Here is a 19,977-nt window from a genome sequence, read left to right as displayed (position 1 = left end):
GTCATGCCCCCCCCCCCCATATGAGCTCTAGACCGTGATTAGTGCACCCTTCCTCAGGTACGGGAGAGCCAGGTTCAATTCCCCCCCCCCCCCACTGCTTCCTGATGTGCACCAGAGGTCTCCCACCTCCCTGCAGAGAGTCCTTACCCCGGGCGACACGGCCTTGTGAACCAAGGGGCTCCTGGTGGCGCCTGTCAGAGCGGTTCTACTGCGTACAACTCGTTAAATGTTCATAGGGAGGGGAAGCTGGCCCTCCCAAGGCAGTACGCTAACCCACCCAGTTTGCCCCACTCCACTTAGCCGAAGCAGAAAGGAGACAGACCTGCACACAATTGCACCGGGGCGGGGACATTCTGGTGGCAGACCCAAGTTCACGTCCCTGCTGCACATCGGGCCCAGGGGATGAACTGAACACGGGTCAGGCCCACGAGGGCTGATCTAAGCACTAGGCCACACATTATTGGGGGGAGGGGTGTGGAATGCCACCTCCTCCAGCCATTTTGTGTGTGGCTTTAGGCAAGCTCAGTGCACAGCTACTGGATGGGCTTCGAAGGCGAGAGAGGTGGGGGGAGGCCATGTCTGTGAATCCTGCTGGGGCTTAGGAGAGAGTTAGGCACTGAGCTGCTGGATGGGGGCAGAACTTTCTGCATGCCTGCCCACTGAGAAATGGGTGCCTGAGAGACTGTGAAGGGCAGCAAGGTCGGTGCTTAGGGACTGCAGGTGCCCGCAGGGTTAGGCAGCTGTCGAGCGCAGTGCTTATGTGCATACCAGAGGAATATAACTGTTGGGTTCAGGCAGCTGGGCGGCCACTGCTGCCTTCCCAGAGTACCAGACATTCCAGTACTTCACAACGTGAGCTCTTCAAAATGGCTTCCCCGTCTAATATCCAACCAAACCACCTGGTTTCACCTCCGTACCAGGGAGCGCAAACCAAAAAAGAGGATGAAGGGCCTGCCTCTACCCCAGTTTTCCTCCTGGTTCTTTGTGTGTTGTGGTCTCCTCACACACAAGTCCAGATCTTTCCATGTCGCCACAGAGCTCCAAGATAACTTCCTTGCTCTTCTCACTGACACTCTTTTTGGGTTGGTCTGGGAGGTGAACTTTAGCTCTTCTCCAGCTGGCACATGAAAAATAGCTGTGCAGCTCTTGTGCCACTGGGAATGGCTCAGGCTAGCTGCTCGAAACCAAGCCTGCCTCATCCCATGGGTTTGAGGCTCATGGGGGTAGCTTGACTGATGCCGGTGCCACAGTGGCCCTGCTGCTATCTGTTAGCACGCTTGCTCAACCAGAGCTAGGTCCAGTGTGTCTACCGAAGCTGGAAGGCACACTTCCTGATTGGTAGCGTAGCCATGGCGATGCATCTCTGACGTGGTCATTATTCAGCAGCCAACAGCCCGAGATGGAGCTGGGAAAGAGCCAATGGAAAATTCTGACATAGAGACACGCTGCCATAGCCAGCCCTAGTAAAGTTGTACAGCTGCTCCCACTGCTCCCTAGTAATACTTTAAAGGGAACCCCCAGCTGGCTTGTTCCTCTTTCTTGATCCTGGAGACTTCTAGAAAGTCAAACTGGCCCCCAGCACAAGGTGGAGCAGTCCGGGTACTACCCTGAAATGAGCCAGCTCCCAGATCACGCCTCTTGGGCCTAATTTCCCTCTCATCCTTAATCTCGATGGGGTGAGGCCTACTCCAAAGGAAAACTCCCAGACACTAGGGCTGTGTCCACACTGGCACGATCTTGCGCAAAAGTGGCCGCTCTTGCTCAAAAACTTGCTGCCTGTCTACACTGCCCACGTGTTCTTGCGCAAGTAAACTGACGTTCTACTGTATGAAATCAGGGCTTCTTGCACCAGAACTCTGACGCTCCCGCTCAGGAATAAGCCCTTTTGTGCACTTGTTCTTGTGCAAGAGGCCAGTACAGACAGGCAACATGAATTTCTTGCACAAGAAAGCCCAATGGTTAAAATAGCCATCAGAGCTTTCTTGTGCAAGAGAGCATCTACACTGGCAAGGATGCTCTTGTGCAAAAGCACATGCCGGTGTAGATGCTCTCTTACACAACTACTTTAATGCAAAAACTCTGGGGTAAAGAGTTTTTGTGCAAGATCACGCCTGTGTAGATGTAGCCTAGGCAAATCCTCAGCTGGTGCATCAGGTCAGTTTTAAATTCCTGTTGGCCCTCTGAAGTGGCCCAAAGCCAGGTCCAGACTGATAAAACATAACTCATCTGTGCTCAAGGCCAGGCAGCTAAAAATGGATGTGCCCTCCTCCTAAAAATGGTCCCCATTCTCTAGCTCTTAGGCACAGAAGTTCTTCTTCTTCATGCAAGGAACCCAGTGACCTCGGTGGGTCTACTCCCCTGGTGAGGGATGGCAGGATTGTCACTTTTTACAAGTCACATACCACAAGGCGCAGAAGCCGGATTCAACAGTGGCTTGACAATCTCACAGACCAGCTAAGGGTAGAGTTCAATTTAAATTTTTCTCACATGTCTCCAGACCCCCAGTCTAGCAAAGTACTTAAGAATGGCCCTAGGTCTTTATAGCCCCAGTGAAATGTAAACACAAAGATAAGCATGCGTGTAAGTATTTTGCTGGGCAGGGATGGATTTGAGCACATACCGGGGACACGTCTACACGATGGGGGAAGGTCGGGTTAAGGTATGCAATTCCAGCCACGCAAATAATGTAGCTGGAGTCAACGTACCCTAAGCCGAGCTGGGGCACCATCCTCACTGTGGGAGGTCGACATGAGAGATGCTCCCATCAATTTCCCTTACTTGATGAGTACCGGCATCGATGTGGGTGCCCTGAGTATTAGATTTAGCATGTCCCCACTAGACCGGCTAAATCAGACACTGGAAGATCGACCGCCACAGTGTTGATCTTCCCAGGAATGTAGACAGGTCTTGCGTCGTCCCCTCAGTGTTGTGAAAGAAAGGAGGTATTTTCTGTAGGTGCTGATTTCTACTGCCTTGAAATTAATAGGGATCGCACCAGAGAAACTGGGAAGTGGTACTGTGGTTACTATGGTTCTAATAAACCCCGTTTGTACATTCCCAATGTTCCTGGTCAACAAGCGCTGCTGTTTATTCCTCCTCTGAGAGACGCTGGCTTGAAGGCAAACCCTGCTGCCCAATACAGAGATCCATGGCTCCCCTGGTTGGGGTGGTTTCACTGTTTGCTCTGCAGTTAGGAGCACCTCACGGACCATGGTACCAAATGCATCCTTTCAGGCTGAGCTTTTAAGCTGTACTTACCAAGCCTCCCACCAGCCCCCACAGGCTGGAAAAAAGAACACCTTCTTTTGAGCATTTGCCTCATAATCACATAGGTGCCAGAAACTAGATGGCACTTCTTTGACAGCACACGTTAGTCATGACAGGAATACGAAGTTTTGCAGGAGGAGAAGGGACTGCACAGAAAACGACATGGGGCAAAGACTCCGGGGGTTAATTTCTCTCTCATCAAAGGAGGAAGAGGAGTTAGTTGGTGCCTTTTAGAGATGTTAACACAGAAGTAGAGGGGGGAGCGCTTTGGGAGGGGTGGTGGGAAGTTTCAGAATAAGTCTAGCCAATTAGAACTCAGAATTTCACCAGCTGTTGGCGGCTGGAAGTTATTTACCTATGGGCCGGGTATCCAACTTGTCATCTACTAGTTGCTCAGGGCTCATCAGTTCACTTTGAGGGACATTAGGCATGCTTTCCCTTTGACTGACTGGACTGACCATCTCTTGATCTTTCTCATTCTGCATCTGTGCATAAACATTAATGCCCGGAATCTTCCTAAAACATTAACAGAAACCATCATTGCCGTGTACGCTACGGATCACGTCACGTCATCCTTTTTAGACCTGAGTCCGTAGACGACCAAGGGGGTGGGGTGGGGGGGGGTCGTACCTTTTGAACTTGTAAATTACAAAAACGGCTAATCCCACAAACACCACCGAGAGCAGCATCAGCATGGCCGAACCACTGTGACTGGGCGTGAGGTCCACCAGGGGAGCTACAAGAGAGGAGATCTTTAGAATATCTACAGAGCACGGACTGGAAATAACTCTACGCAGATATGGTGCGGCCACCCCGCCCCAGCTGTTTCTTTGTAGTGACACCTGTCTAATTATTGCTCCGTGGTGTCTCCAAGGTACATCCCCATTCGGTGTACGGATCACTTCCAAAAGGCAAGGGGCTCTGTGATGTGTAGGTATTCCTATGGCTTCCTGTAGAGTTCTGTTCCACCCTGAGGTACAGACCCACTCTACAAGGCCACTGATCGTCATGGGACACATGAATGGTTGGAGAGGGATGCTTCAGCTGCATTTTATTGGAGTAAAAAAAATACTGCAGCCAGACTAATGCATGGGCATGGTGCTATGTGTGTTGTTATCTGGATGAAGCTGGGCATTGGATGCATTTGCCATGTCTGTCACTCATCACATGTAGGGGGGGTTTGATGTAGAAACGTAGGCATGGGCGACACTGTAAGGTATGCCCTTCACCATCGTTAAGAGTGCTCACTACAAATATACCACATGCCAAGAGGAATGCCTGGCAGATCCCACTGTGCTGCTAACCAGGGACTTACAACAGATTTTGCTACTCAACCAGATTTTGAAGGGATTACCACTGACCTGCAGTTAAATGGGCAGCATGGACCAGGACACGAACACCAGGTTTCAACTCAAACTGGACAACATTTTGGTTCAGTTTGTGAATCAATATTTCTGAAATCTGGAAGAAACGGGGGAAAAGGTTAGTAAAGTCACTTTAGACAATTGCTGACTATAAAATGGCAATTCCCAACCTTTTTCATACCAAGGACCGGCAAACTCATTCAAACTCACTGGTGGACCGGCACTGAAATATTTTCATATTCATTATGATAATTAATTTGCATGTTTGCATATTCCATGTGGCAATTTTAAGGGATCACGTGTTATTTTGCAATACATCTATATGCACACAATACATGCAGAAGAGTTCTGGATTTCAACATTTTTGGAGAAGCCTTATTGTTATAAGATGAGAGAGCCAAACATTTGTAGTAGAATAGAAATATTCCTCCAGGTGGAATACTAATCATTTCACTCCTTAATGAAGATTCTTTGAGCTTCTAAGAGCTGCATGTGAGATAATGCACGATAACCACCCAGTCAAAGAGAAGCCAAGGTTTCCCACACAAAGCGCTGTAAAGAGTTAAAGATTTCCAAGTAATCCAGTTTGGGTAAAAAGTTGTCTGTGGTGATTCATATTAAGCAGCTTAAACCAGCACATTTGCTTCAATTTCACTTATTCACGTATGAATGTAAGTTCCAGCATTTCAGTATTTTTAAAGCGGGGAGGGAGAAGAACTGGATTGCAGTGGCAGCCAACCATCACATGCACTTGGCCTTGATGGTTGGGGCAGGTGCTCTCCACATGGAGCTTGTTCCCACCGGCCAGGGCAACCACGCTCCATGTGGCGCTTGGCCCCGCCAGCCAGGACAACTTCCCTTCACCAGGGGCTTGGTCCCTCCAGCTGGGGCAGCCACTCTCTGTGCGGCCCCGCCAGCCAATGGACTGGCAGTTGGGAACTCCTACTATAGTGGAAACAGGGCCCTCTACAAAGCAGATATTTGACATAGGAAAAGTAAGTTCAAAATGTGAGTCATCAGGGACTTACTGTACAGTAGCTAGGTACAGCTAGCAAGGTGATATAGACGTTTATATGCTACTAGTAGCTACTGAGATTGACCCATTCCATGAGTAACTTTACTCACCGAGGCAGGCCTATTGGCATCAAAGGCCGTGTCTTCACGCCACAGAAGATTGATGCTGCCATGATCAGTCTTCCAGCGTTCATTTTTTTGAGTCTAGTTAAGACTCGCTAAATCGCACTCAGAGGATGCTCCATCAGTGGCCAGTACTCCTGTTCTGTTGAGGAGTAAGGGAAGCTGACGGGAGCATTTGCTTCCATTGGTCTCCTGCTGTGGTGATGCCACCAAGGTTGGCTTAAAGCAGTGGTCCCCAACCTTTTGGGGCTGCCAGGCAGTGCGGGGGCAGGGCCATACATGTGTTGCGCACCCGGGGCGGGGCTGCGCATGCGCCATGCATCCGGGGCAGAGGCCGCGCATGCGCCATGCACCCAGGGCTCAGGGCATAAGAATGGCTCAGGCCAGCCCTGGTCACTAGGCAGGTGTACATAAATGCCTTGGCGGGTGCCATGACTCCCGCAGGCACTGCGTTGGGGACCACTGGCTTAAAGTAAGCCGACTCCTGCTATGTAGAATACGTGGGTGGACTTGCATACCTTAAGCCAGGCATGTCCAAAGTCCGGCCCGCGGGCCAATTGCGGCCCGTGTTCCGGTTTAATACGGCCCCACAGGTAATTTGGCAATATCTATCTTTTATGGCCCCCAACGAATCCATATGTATTGAGATGAATACATTGTAAAATCTCCGTTAATGTCAGTTGGTCTAAATCAGTTATAAATATATTTGGACACAACATGTATACTTGGTGTTATGTTCCTGTTCATATTTTTTGAACTTAAAAGTTGACAGACAACCTTTATTACCAATAATATGTAATGTACTTTACAATGTTCCTGACATATATTTCAGCTTCCTGGATTTTTTTTTTCATCTGGCCTTCAGATATGAAAGGCAGAGTGATTTAACACCTGTTTAGATTTGTCATCCATGTGACGAAATGAAAAGTATGCCGTTTGCAATAAACTTTGCATAAAATAGTTAATTTGCATTTAATTTTAATGGTTCAAAGAATGTCAGGCAAAATGGTCGGCCCTCACGCATGTTCACGTCATCAAATCTGGCCCTCTTTGAAAAAACTTTGGACACCACTGCCTTAAGCCAAGCTGCTGGATCTAGTGTAGACCCTGGCTAAAGAGTCTACTCATTGAGTAACGGCACTCCTGTGCTTAAATGTTTGCAGTACCAAACCCAGAAGTAGCAAATGAATGCCCTGCAGTTTCAACACAAGCAATGCAGAAATAATCGAAGGCTAAAAATCATCAGGTCAAATATAATGGTCTGTGCTTTGCAGGAGATCAGACTAAGAGCATCACGATAGGCCCTTATAACATGAACATTTATGATGAACCCTTGTGTAATTCTGCTGAAGACAATGGGGATCGACCAGACACAGGTTCTACTCAATTCAGGGAACAGGGCAAAGAAGAGATGCTATTTCAGGATACGAGCACCACTTTGCTGGGATGGAGCCCAACCAGGATTAATGTCCGTAGAGCAGGAGAATCAGGCGTTGACCCAAATCTTTATTTAAAGATTCTGAAGAGTTTAGGGTCTAAATAGTGTGGCAAAGTCCTGGCTGTGTCCTGTGGTATTCGTGCTACTGGCAGATAACATTAGCTTCAGAGACTTGCTGTGGTACTATACACAAGCCCTTTCTCTTTACAGGAAGCAGGGTCCATAGCTTAGTGAGCCATACTCCTCACAGGCTAGTCCATAGTTTTTCCCTGGTCCACTTCCCCAAACCACCTTTTCAAAATGTCTCCCTCTGGTACCTGTTAACCAGCTCTCCGCTCCCACACAGTTTCTTCTTGTTCCTCCCTTTCTTCTTCTGGTCCATCACTCTTAGTCTTCCCCCTCTCCTTACCTAGGGGAGGCCTTTTAAAGCAACTCCACTAGCTGTAATTGGCTGCAGGTGTTGAGTGACTTGCCTGAGGGAGCAATCTAGTTGATTAACCCCAGGTGTTCTCCTGCCTTCATTTTATGGCAGCGGGCTCTAGCAGTTTACCCTGGGAAGAGAAAACCACTTATCCAGTGCCCTGTATACCTGCCTTCCCCCAGAGTGTGGCAGGCTGCTGGCTTAGGTCTGTCACAATAGACAGGGTAGAGAGAATGGCATTGTTATATACGTAAATAATGTACAGCATTTTCCACCAAGTTCTGTCTGGAGGCTTACAGCCTCAGTTTCTGTAGATACTTCATCCATCCTATGAGTTCCCAAGGTACAATTTTCCACTCTATCAACAAGACCAAGATGGGCGGAGGATGGAGCCCGGGGTAAGCAGAGAGGTGACTGGAAAACTTGAAAATAACCCAACATAGAGTGTTGGGTTTTGACATCCAAGTGAAGTTCAGGAACGGTGCTGCATTTGTGCTCACTATTGAATCTAATTTGGTTTAAATAAATCTTTCTACTTTTTCAAAGATGAATGGAAAATTGTCAGGGAGGCATACATGCTCATCATTTTTAGCCCATCTTTGTTGTGTTCCTTATTTTTCTCAAAGGAGGTTATTTCAATAATGCTTCAGAGATGTGATTAAGTGTTCCTCGACTGTCATTCATCAAGAGCTGAGATGCATCTTTGGCGGGTTTTTTTTTTTAACATTCTTCATGATTTTTGTCAATACTGTTGGAGCCTACATTTCATTTTGGCCACTGCTCACTTGAATCAGTGCCCTTGGTCCAATATCAATTTGGCAACCACCAACAATGGGCTTTTTATTTAAAAAAAATACATCTCATTTTTGTTTTTTAAATCTTGTTAGTGGGACCAGAATGTGTTGTAAATATATTTCTATCAAGAGGAAGAATAAATTACATTAGCTAATAGAGATTCATCCACAGATGTGAGGGATATGATTGACTTGCTTAGCTCCAAACAGCATGCAAAGGAGATGTACTACAGGATGCAAATGAAGCACAGATTACACCTGTCTTGAAGCACTCAAGTAGACTTGCACTCAGAGGCTGGAAGCTACGAGGGACACCCCCCCCCCCCAAAAGGGAGTGATAGATGCTGATGGAAATGCTCTAAAACCATGGGCATTAATGGCTTGTAGCAGGAATGGGCATAGAATCAGCCACAGATAACCATCCTCATACCCCTGTAAGGTGGTTCTTTGCGTGTGGAGAAATTGACGCTGGTATAGTTTTCACACAAGCTGAAGGAAATAGCATAGTACACCCATCCTTGTTATTTCTGATGCAAAGCACCCAGGACTGTTAAGAAGTAAGGGAAGCTGGGGAAATAGGGCGTGTCTCACTCTAGGTCAGAGATGGGCCATAATTTTTTACCGGAGGCCACTTCAGAAATTTTTGAAGTGGCCCTGAGCTGATCCAGAAGGGACGGGGCTTCAAGTGGAAGGGACGGGGCCAAGATACTTCCCTGTATCCCCACCCACAGACCATGACTGGTTTGGGGGTGGGGGAGTGCGTGAAGCTTTTGTCCCTCCCCCCAGAGGTTTCCCCTAGGCGCCCATACCCCCGGCGGTGGAAAGAGACTTTGCATGCTCCCCCTTCTGCCCCAGGCCAATCAGGGCTCGGGAGTGGGAAAGCGTGTGACATCTCCTCCAGCCCTGCCAAGAGTGCATGGCACTTCTAAACTCTACATGCTCCTTGCAGGGCAGAGGAAACTTTGTGCACTTCCCCACGTTCCCAGGCCCTAATTGGCCTGGAGGTGGGGGAGCAGCAGGACCTCCATGGGCTGCATCAACCCACTTGGAGGGCCAGATCCGGCCTGCAGAGGCCCTTTTGGCCACCTAGGTAAAGACACATGTAATGTGAAACCACTCTGGCCATGCAATGGTGCCTCAAGGAGGAGAACGTGCCTATTGAGTTGCTGGCAGGGAATGGGTTGGTCCAGCAGTGGGCAATCTAGGTTAGTGAGCAGGCTACACAAGTGTCCTTCTTCATCTCAGTGAACTGCAAGACTGTCGTAACCAAGGCGGTCTCCCGGGATAGGGTAGTTTTGCTAACTGTGCTTGCATAGCTAGAATTTGCCGAGGGTGCCGATTGAACCGTAGCCGCACTTCCATTGGGTACGCATGGAGTGCACGGCTCTCACAGTCAATGTCGTGTGCAATAAACGCGCACCTCCCATCATGTGCCTGTGCTTTATGTGTGTGTCGCTTTAGTAATACCAGTAGGAAAACAACGATGCGGATGGAAACCAGTGGAATCTGGCAACCCGGTGCATTGGCAACTGTCTTGCGGGCCACACATAGAACCCACATGTGGCCCGTGGGCCACCCGTCACTGGTTCAGTCAGTGATACGGGTAGAGGATGGAGAAGAATCAGAACCCAGCACACATCAGCTCAGGTATGAGAATGCTCCAGAGTGGTTGCCTGGCACAAGTCCAGTCCAGAAACAATAAAACCCCACTTGTCCTGCTGGGCGATTCCTGCCACACACATTGGACACCACTGAATTCCTGGATAAAAGAACCTTTCTTCCTGCCGGACGGGCAACATGCAGAAGCTGCAGTGCCCCCTAGCGAGGAGAGCAGCCAACCGCAGCCTCTTCTCCACTGACAATGAAGGTGTGTCTAGACTACATGCCTCCGTCGACGGAGGCATGTAGATTAGACAGATCGGCAGAGGGAAATGAAGCCGCGATTTAAATAATCGCGGCTTTATTTAAATTAAAATGGCTGCCCCACTCTGCCGATCAGCTGTTTGTTGGCAGAGCGGGTCAGTCTAGACGTTCCCCTGTCGACAGAAAACCCTTTTGTCGACCGCCCCGGTAAACCTCATCCCACAAGGCATAACGGGGTGGTCGACAAAAAGGTTTTCTGTCGACAGGGGAACATCTAGACTGACCCGCTCTGCCAACAAACAGCTGATTGGCAGAGTGGGGCAGCCATTTAAATTTAAATAAAGCCGCGATTATTTAAATCGTGGCTTCATTTCCCTCTGCCGATCTGTCTAATCTACATGCCTCCGTCGACGGAGGCATGTAGTCTAGACACACCCTCACAGTGATAGTAATCGTCTTCATCAGCAGCTGGGGATGAACCAACCAGAGGTCCCCCAAACAGAGGCTTTTGATATGTGGATCCTGCAGGGGTCGGCTTTGACTCCTCAGACATTGCTGCCAGCCTTCGGTTTTGCCCTTACTTGTCCTTACCTGCCATGCAGATCAGAGCCATAGTTTGCTTGAGCGATCTTACAGCACGTCTTTGTTGTGCTGTTCAAACATCGATGAGGAAAGGCAACATGGAGAATTGTCATCTGTCCCAAGACCACCCCTCATTTTTGAGGCAGGCCTGGCTCCATTTTTTTGTTGCGGTGTGTGACAAGTCCACTATCCTCACTGAGGCAGGAAAAAAACACCTAGATCTAAGCCCAGGTGGTTAGCCTGAGCCGCTGTCCCTGCTGCAACATCCACGTGGCTCTTCTTAGTGTGCTTATGTAACCCACACAACTGCTGGGTGTGGTGCACTGTCCCATGCAGTGGCACTGGGCCCACTTACTAGAGAGAATAATGATTGTGCTCTGCAGCCTTAACTGAGAGGCACTTGGCTTTGAGCTCAAGCTGTAGCGGATCCTGCACAAAGCTCTAGAAGTCCCTGGTTCAGTTCCACCTGTTGATGTTACTCTAGCTCGCATCTGCCTGCCCATGCTTGGAACCACGCCTCCCAGGTGCAGTGTAGACCTACTCAGTGACAATCCCTGTCCTGGAGAACTTGCAGCCTAGAGCAGCATTTCTTAAACTGTGTCCCACGGCACACCAGTGTGCCGCAAGGCAGTCCAAGGTCTGCCACGGAGACATGGTAACCAACCACACATCCCTTTTTTTCCAGGACAGTTGTGGATTTAAAGACACCCAGTGCTAGCACAGTGCAACAGCAACTCCACGCCTCCACCCAGAACATAAGTGACTCCCTTGGTGCTTTACGCGGGCAGCCAGGGCCACTGCCAGTGGTGCGCAGTATCCAGAGCTCTGAGATCAGCACCATGCACCAGTGTCCAGCAAACCCCTCCCCCACACTGCGTGGGCCTTCCCTCCCGCTACAGTACTGCCTCCGCCATGTGCCACCAGCCCAGCCTCCTCCATCCACATGCGGCCGCCACCACTGCTGGACAGGGATGGACACTGGTTGGAGCTGGTGAGCCGCTCCTGGGAGCTGCCACCGGAGTCCCGGTGGAGACTGTGGAGAGCCCGGCTGGAGCGCTGCAGGGTGGAGTATGTTCCGACTCTGACGGTGCGCTCTCTGCACGGCCCTTTCTCCCCCCACCCTCTGCCACGCACTCCTCCTAATGGGAGCCAAAGCTGGTGCAGGGCCTGGAATGTGGCACTAACATTAGCACCACGGGCGGCCCAGCTCCAGGCCTGGCAAGCCGTCCTGCCTTGGAAGCAGCTGGGGTCAGGGCTGCAGGGGCTTCTGGGGCCTGACCACAGACTCCACCCCCGCAAACTGGAAGGCAAAAGGTGGGGAGGGGCTCTGAGAGAACTAGGGGGAAGGAGGGCGGGAGAGGAAGGGGCTTGTGCTGAGGGGAGAGGGGCAGGGCAGGAGAAGAAAGGAGAAGGCACTAAGGGGCAGGGTGGAGGAGAGACAAATGCCAGGGGGCCAAGTGGAGACAATGAGGAAAAGGGCAGGAGGAGGGAGGGGAGGTGTCAGTGGAGGTGGGAGGGTGGAGGGGACAGGGTGATACTGGGAGAGGAGAGGGGAAGGGCATTGGGGGCAAGAGGAAGCAAGGGGAGGGGGAGGTTCTGGGAGAAGGGTTGAGAGGAGGGGTGGGCATGAGGAAGGTGGGGATTAAGCAAGTCATGTGTGAGGGCACAGAGGGGCAGGAGGGGAACTGGGGCAGAGGGTGGTGAGGGGATGGCCATCAGGGGGAAAGAGGGTGAAGGAGGAAGCACCAGGAGGATGCAGGGCTAAGGGAAGGTGCAGGTGCCAGCGGCTTCTGGGGTGAAGCAGAAGGGCAGACACCTGCAGGGGAGGGACCAGCACCACAGGAGAGAGGATTCGGTGGGAGCCAAACTTATATCCTATGGGTAGGAGGATGGTGGGAAAAGTTCTTAGAGGGGGTTGCTTTTACTTTTGGGCATGTGTCCATCTTACACGTCAGGGGCATAGTAACCAGAGAAGAGAACAGAGTTCAAATGGCCATCCTTAAAAGGGGCAAGATTTTTTTTTTTTTTGCAAAAATTATTGGTGATCCCCATAAAAACAATTATTGTTTGGTGTTCCTCGGTCTTGAAAAGTTTAAGAAACACTGGTCTAGACAGACAAAACACAAGCATGATGGGGGGGGGGGGGAGGGGGAGGATAACAGAAATAGCCATGACTGGCACTGTTTTGTTAGTTACAGATGCTTTTGTACCATTTAACTGAAGCAGAGGTAGAAGAGAGAGATGGCAGGAATGAGGAGTTGGTAAGTCTAGGGGAAGGGAAGAGAAGAGGGCCAGTCACGATTCATCACCCTCCTAGCAGGCTGGGGTTTGGAGGCATCACACCATAAGCGAGTCTTATGAAATGAGCTATGTTCCAGGAGTGCTGTGTATGTGAGAGATGTCTGGCTGGAATCACCTAGTCGATAGGTCAGGTGCCAGCAGGAGGCACTGACGAATACATGACACAGCTCCTGGTTTTGCCAGACCAATAAAACTTGGTTTTATGCACTGGGAAGGGCTCCAAGTGCCTAGTTCTTCACAGGGATCTCTGAACTGCCAGGACAAGGATAAGAGGATCCGACAGCAGGCTCTGAAGAACTCAAAGCCAGCTGAGCAACATGGAAGGGTCCAGTCACATCAGCATTAGACTTCTAAGCCCAGGACACGGCTCTGAAAATCTCACTGGTATAATTGTGTGTGTGTGGGAGAATGCATTTAGAAATATTTTAGAAACTTTTTTTTATTGCCATTGTCATTTATACCTTCCCTGTATGTAAAACGAGGCTCCCTATGTAATTTCAACTGCCCAGAGCTCAGAGGAAGAGTGAAATGATACCCAATACATTTTAGAAACTGCTAAAATAACTAAACAGCACAAGGGTACGGAATTATCCTTATTATAAGTGCCAGTGTTTGAGGCCTAACACTAGGCTAAAAGCAGCAAGAGCTTCATAGCATGAAGCTACAGCAATAACCTGAATTAGAACTGGCCATCCCTTCTTTTTGATTCTGGTAGTCAGACTCAAGGGCACAGAGTAGAGTCTTACTCCTTGTATAGAATCAGTTGGGCTTCGGGAGTACTTTATGACATTATGTGCATGAAGGTATCCAAAGCAGAGCCTGTGTTTAGCAAAGGAGGGGGTGGGAGTGCAGCTTTCATAGGGTATGTCTACACTACCCTCCTATTTCGAAATAGGAGGGTAATGTAGGCATACCGCAATTGCAAATGAAGCCCAGGATTTGAATTTCCCGGGCTTCATTTGCATAAGTGGGGCGCCGCCATTTTTAAATCCCCACTGGTTCGAACCCCGTGCCGCGCGGCTACACGTGGCACGAACTAGGTAGTTCGAACTAGGCTTCCTAGTTCGAACTACCGTTACTCCTCCCCTCCTTCGAAATAGCGGGGTAGTGTAGACATACCCATAGAGAATAAAGCACAAAGATATTGTCCTGAGGGCGAGGGGGATATCAGATCTCCAAGCTGGCACAGCTCCAGGTTCAAGCAGTAGTTGACCTGGACTTCAACCCAGTGTGCTTTGCAGGAAATTCCACATTTGCAGTTTGATCAGAATCCCGAGAAAGTCAATGAAAAGATTCTTACTGATTTCACCAGGAAGCACGCTGAGCCACCTTATGTCCTTTTTTGTATCTCCTGGGTGGAACAACGCTCGGATGTGTTTTGTGAGAAAGGTAGGTGAGGCAACATCAGAGCAATTGTGTCTAGTTCAGAGAGCCCGACATCTCTCCGACCAGTTTAATAAACATATTCTTATTTGGGGAAACACTAGGGCTAAAAAAAAGCCCTTCTATATCCTTTCTCTGAGGCTCCATAACTAACCAAACAGAAGGTGACGCTTCTCAGAATAATGAACTAATTTATCATCTTCAGGAGTCTCCCCTCCAAAGATAATTAGCATTCAGAATTAGCTTTGGTTCTTAACTGAGCCTTATTGATGTTATCTGCTTTGTTGGCAGAATTAAGCACGATGTGCAAAGATAATTCTGTGAAAGAAATGATTCCTTCTGTATCAGTCTTTCATCAAAGAACAAAACAATGGATAATAATAGCATACAGCTGGTGGAAAACAGAGTTTTTCTTAGAGTGAAAACTAGGTGCAAACTCTGTACAGCAATGAACTGAACTACAAGACACTAAAAGGATATTTTTCAACACCCAGATCCAGACACTGGGTATCAAGAATTTGGCGTTACATACTCATCGGCTGTGTCTACACTGGCATGAATTTCTGGAACTGCTTAAAACGGAATACTATTCCATTTTCAGTTTTTCCGGAAAAGGAGCGTCTACATTGGCAGGCTGCTTTTCCGGAAAAGCCCTTTTTCCGGAAAAGCGTCTGTGACCAATGTAGACGCACTTTTCCGGAAAAGACTACTGGACTGTCTACACTGGCCCTTTTCCGGAACAGTGTTCCGGAATAAGGACTTATGCCCAAGTGGGAGCAGAATAGTTTTTCCGGAATAGCGGCTGATTTTGTACAATAGAGCGTCGTTGCTTTTCCGGAAATTCAAGGGCCAGTGTAGACAGCTCGCAGCTTATTCCGGAAAAGCGGCTGATTTTCCGGAATAAGTGGCCCAGTGTAGACACAGCCCCAAGGTGTTATCTGCAAAGCCCCTTACACATTACACCAGTTTACACCAGCTAGGAGATCTGAATGTTTACATGTTGTTTGTGCGAGATTCTCAACTAGCACCTAATATGTTGCATGTTCTTGTTTTTTCAATTCACCAGAGGAATCACTAAGCAAAGGGAAGAACTGAACATGAACTTTGGTGGGAAGGAATGTGGCCTACTGGTTAGACGAGTGGGATTGGAGTCAGAACAACAGGGGTCTGCTTTTAGCACGGCTACAGACTCTCCAACTTGGGCTGCATCATGTGATGTTTCTTTACCTCACTTTCTCCATCAGCGACATGAGCAAAGTCATACGGAGTAATTTACTAGGGGTGTTGTGAGACTTTGGAAATTGCATTGAGATTCCTTAACAAAAGATGTGATGTAAGTGCAAAAGTATTGCTAATATTGAGGACTGTCTTAAGATGATTCCAAAAGATACTGGGACATCAGCAGGCCGTCAATGTCCCTCGGTGACCTTGAGAATCATAAAAGCATAAGAACGGCCATTCTGGGTCAGACAAAAGGTCCATCTAGCCCAGTAGCCTGTCTGCCAACAGTGGCCAAGGCCAAGTGCCCCAAAGAGGGTGGACCAAAGACAATGATCAAGCGATTTGTCTCCTGACATCCCTCTCCAGCCTCTGACAAAGAGAGGCCAGGGACATCATTCCTTACCCCCTGGCTAATCGCCTTTTATGGACCTAACCTCCATGAATTTATCTAGTTCTTTTTTAAACTCTGTTATAGTCCTAGCCTTCACAGCCTCCTTTGGCAAGGAGTTCCATAGGTTGACTGTGTGCTGTGTGAAGAACTTTCTTTTATTAGTTTTGAACCTGCCACCCATTAAGTTCATTTAGTGTCCTCTAGTTCTTATATTATGGGAACAAGTAAATAACTTTTCTTTATTCACCCTCTCCACACCACTCATGATTTTATATACCTCTATCATATCCCCCCTCCGTCTCCTCTTTTCTAAACTGAAAAGTCACAGTCTCTTTAGCCTCTCCTCATATGGGACCTGTTCCAAACTCCTAATCATTTTAGTTGCTCTTTTCTGAACCTTTTCTAATGCCAAAATATCTTTGAGGAGAGGAGACCCCATCTGTACACAATATTCAAGATGTGGGCATACTATATTATGGGAACAAGTAAATAATTTTTCTTTATTCACCCTCTCCACACCACTCATGATTTTATAGACCTCTATCATCCCGAACACTAATACAATTAATGAACCTCGGCTGGAACAATACACTGGGACAAGAGAGAAACTTAAGAATCACAGAGTGTCCTTGACACAGTGGCAAAAGCTGAGCCTGGGAGAAAGAGCAGCTGATGTTCACCGGGACAAGCGGAGATCTTGAAAGACATCTGGGCATGATAGCAAGAGGGTAAATTTAAGCTTCATCTCAAGAGCACACAAGTCACCTTTCACAAAGGCTGAAGGACAACTAGTCAGCATTTTTCACAGACAAGTGACCCTGAGGACAAGGGAGGAAAAATCGACACCTCTCTGCAACAGCAGTTGCTCAAAGAGTGTAGAGAGATACATCCTTTTATAGACACCTCTGATGCATTTCCTGGTCATATATTTTAAAAAGTGAGTGCAAACATCTCTGAGGGTCCTGAGGGCCACCAGCACAGAGGTGTGTGCAAGTCAGTCCCTGACTAGCATCTGTAGAGACCAAACTGCTTGGCCCATCTCCCATCCCGCACAACGTATACCTTTCTGCGGCCCACCAGCCAACCACCTATGATGACAAAATGGGTGCAGGAAGGGGTGTGAGAGCAGGGTCTGACCAGGAGGTAGGATGCGAGAGCAGGCTGAGGGTGGAGGGGAGCTGGCTGGGAGGTTGAGTGAAGAGCAGGCTGAGGGTGTGGGGTCTGGGCGGAAGAGAGAGTGCAGGAGTGGGGTGGGGGACCTAGGAAGAAGGGAGGGTGCAGGAGCAGGGTGAGGTTACAGGTTCCCAGGGGAAGGGTGAGGGGGTGCTTACTAAGCTCCGTGCCTCCCGCTTCTCCCAGGCACTACCCCCCGCTGCCCCTATTGGCTGTGATTCCACCCAATGGGAGCAACAAGGAAAGCCTCCATGTAAGCAGTTTCCTGCACTGCTGTTTCCCCCAGTCGGGGGATGGGAAAGCAGCAGTGCACGGAGCCCTTTCCTTTCCCGTAATCCGGATCCAGCCCATGAGGCTTCCCCCTGCCGTGGGAAGCCGGTGTGCGCGCCATCCTTGCGAGGGTTGGAGCGCTGGCGTGGCGCTCAGCTGCAGGGGGAGTGCGCTCTGCGCCTGTGGCCCACCTGGAAGATGAGTGGTCCGTGGACCATACTTTGGGAACCACTGGGATAGACGGTAGTTCATGTGGATCTTTAATTCAGCGTGTGGGGACTGATTTTCACAGGCGCCTTCTAACAGATTTGCCAATGCTCAGCACTTGCGAAAATCAAGCCCTTGTTGCCTGGACACGTTTGGAATGTGACCGGTCTGTAAGGCGAATGTTGTGTACCATGCCCGGCATTTTGCTGAGCAATCTATTAGGCGGAAATGGAAAAGAGAGGCAGGTAATAAAAGTCACAGATGAAAGGGTCCTTGGCAATGGAGAGGAGGTAGAACTGGAGATGGATTGGGGGGAAGGAGGACAGGACACACACATGAGGAGAGCTAGCTGTCAGCACCCCTTCATTCTCCTTAACCTCCATGTGGAGCGTGCAGCATTGGCCAATGCCCTTCCATCTGCCCATTTCCTGCACATCATCCCCTCACCCCATTGTTTCTCAAACTGTGGGTCCTGACTCCACGGGGGGTCGTGAGCAACTTAGAGGGGGGTCGTGGCATCACGAAGTTTGAAAACTCCTGCCCTAACCCATATAGAGACCATCTACTGTAAAAGGCCGGTAAACTGTGTGTGTTGCTACCCTCTACTAAACTGAACCAGAACTGCATTCGCTACGGACGCTAGTCAGGGTCTGACTCGCCCACCCCTGAGGCCCCTCAGAGAGGTTTGGCATTCAGAGCGTCTCACTCCCAATGTGACTCGTGCTCCTAAATTGCTAAGTCCTTTTGAAGCAGCTCATTAGCAATGCTCCCTCCACTCAAGTGCTTTGGAAGCAATCAGATCTGAAATTTACATCCGCTGCCTCCGGGGCATATGCCCATGGTTTGGGGCATCATGACAGGCATGACATTCTGGGGCCTTGTTTTCCCTCATGCTTTGATTTGCAGGAGCACAAGAGGCTTCCTGGTGGAGGGGTGACACACTGTAAAGCAATGCTCCGAGAGCATAAACGACACTGGGTAGTCTGTCATCCGCTGGCGTTGTAGAAGTAAGCCGTGTGTCAGACGCCACAGCAATACCGAGAAGCAGCTCCATGGGGCTAAACCTCCGGTATCCTGGAAAAGCACTGCAGTTTGGATGTAGCCTAATTAAGGAGGGATGAAAGACAAAGCCTGCTACAGGCAGAAGACTGTCAGATTTTAGCTTAGCCATACCAGGCCATAGGCTTACAAAATGTTTTCATAAGGGAAAAAAGAATGACCCCATGCCCCAAGATGACAGAAGATGTACCAATGGGGGATACTGTGAAAAAGTGGTAGTAAAAGTAATTTTTGTCTTACAAGAGACCCAGCAGTCACAGACTCCAAACACATGCCCTAATTGCAAGATAAACTATGTGCATAAATGCTAATGAGACATAGTCAAAATCACATTATAAAATAGGTGCCCAGATTAGGAAAACTGAGCTCCTGATGGGAAGCGCCACAGAAATTATTCCCCCACTGATATTCAATTGGTAAGGCAGCCATCAGGCCTTAAGGATATCATTAATTTTAGTTTAGTTTGGAAAAGAGAAGACTGAGAGGGGACATGATAGTAGCTTTCAAGTACCTAAAAGGAGGAGAGAGGAAAATTGTTCTACTTAACTGCTGATGATAGGACAAGAAGCAATGGGCTTATATTGCAGCAAGGGGGGGAGAGAGGGGTTAGGTTGGACATTAGGAAAAACTTCCTAACTGTCAGGGTGGTTAAACACTGGAATAAATTGCCTAGGGAAGACGTGGAATCTCCAACACTGGAGATATTGAAGAGCAAGTTAGATAAACATCTATCAGGGATGATCTAGATTGTGCTTGGTCCTGCTGAGAATGCAGGATACTGGACATGATGACCTCTTGAGGTCTCTCCCAGTCCTAGTATTCTATGATTGTATGATTCAGGCTGTATGACTCTACTTATAACTTGTGCATAGGTTTTAGGGATGTTCTGTATGCTTGGGTGATCATAACTTTGATAGGCACTTTAATAAAACCTGTACAACAGACTAGACCTTGTACGTGCGAATGTATGTGTGATCACGAGCCTTGTGTTCCTAGAGATTCTAAATCTCAAGCAAGTAGCAGACACAACTTTCACTCCTGTTGAGCTTGAAACTGCAGGCCCCAGAGCCGAACCCACAATGGTGTAATCCAACCTCCGCAAATTC

The 19,977-nt window shown here is 48.8% G+C and overlaps 1 protein-coding gene across 2 annotated transcripts in view; it reads right to left on the bottom strand.

Annotated features, from left to right (window-relative positions):
- Positions 1 to 19,977, bottom strand: part of SORCS1 (sortilin related VPS10 domain containing receptor 1) — a 477,135-nt gene that overhangs the window by 1,719 nt on the left and 455,439 nt on the right. Inside the window, exons 24-26 of one of the 2 annotated variants that reach the window (XM_075935516.1) lie at positions 4,629 to 4,728; positions 3,898 to 4,003; positions 3,623 to 3,783 (exon numbers count right to left, since the gene is read on the bottom strand). In XM_075935516.1, the coding sequence (XP_075791631.1) occupies positions 3,623 to 3,783; positions 3,898 to 4,003; positions 4,629 to 4,728 (367 nt within the window). The remainder of the gene's footprint in view (positions 1 to 3,622; positions 3,784 to 3,897; positions 4,004 to 4,628; positions 4,729 to 19,977) is intronic. The other variant, XM_075935517.1, reaches the window with a different exon arrangement.

This window comes from Pelodiscus sinensis, chromosome 8, assembly GCF_049634645.1.
Source record: "Pelodiscus sinensis isolate JC-2024 chromosome 8, ASM4963464v1, whole genome shotgun sequence".
Taxonomy (NCBI): Eukaryota; Metazoa; Chordata; order Testudines; family Trionychidae; genus Pelodiscus; species Pelodiscus sinensis.
The sequence above is the reverse complement of the archived record's forward strand: the minus strand, read 5'-3'. Positions and strand labels throughout refer to the sequence as shown.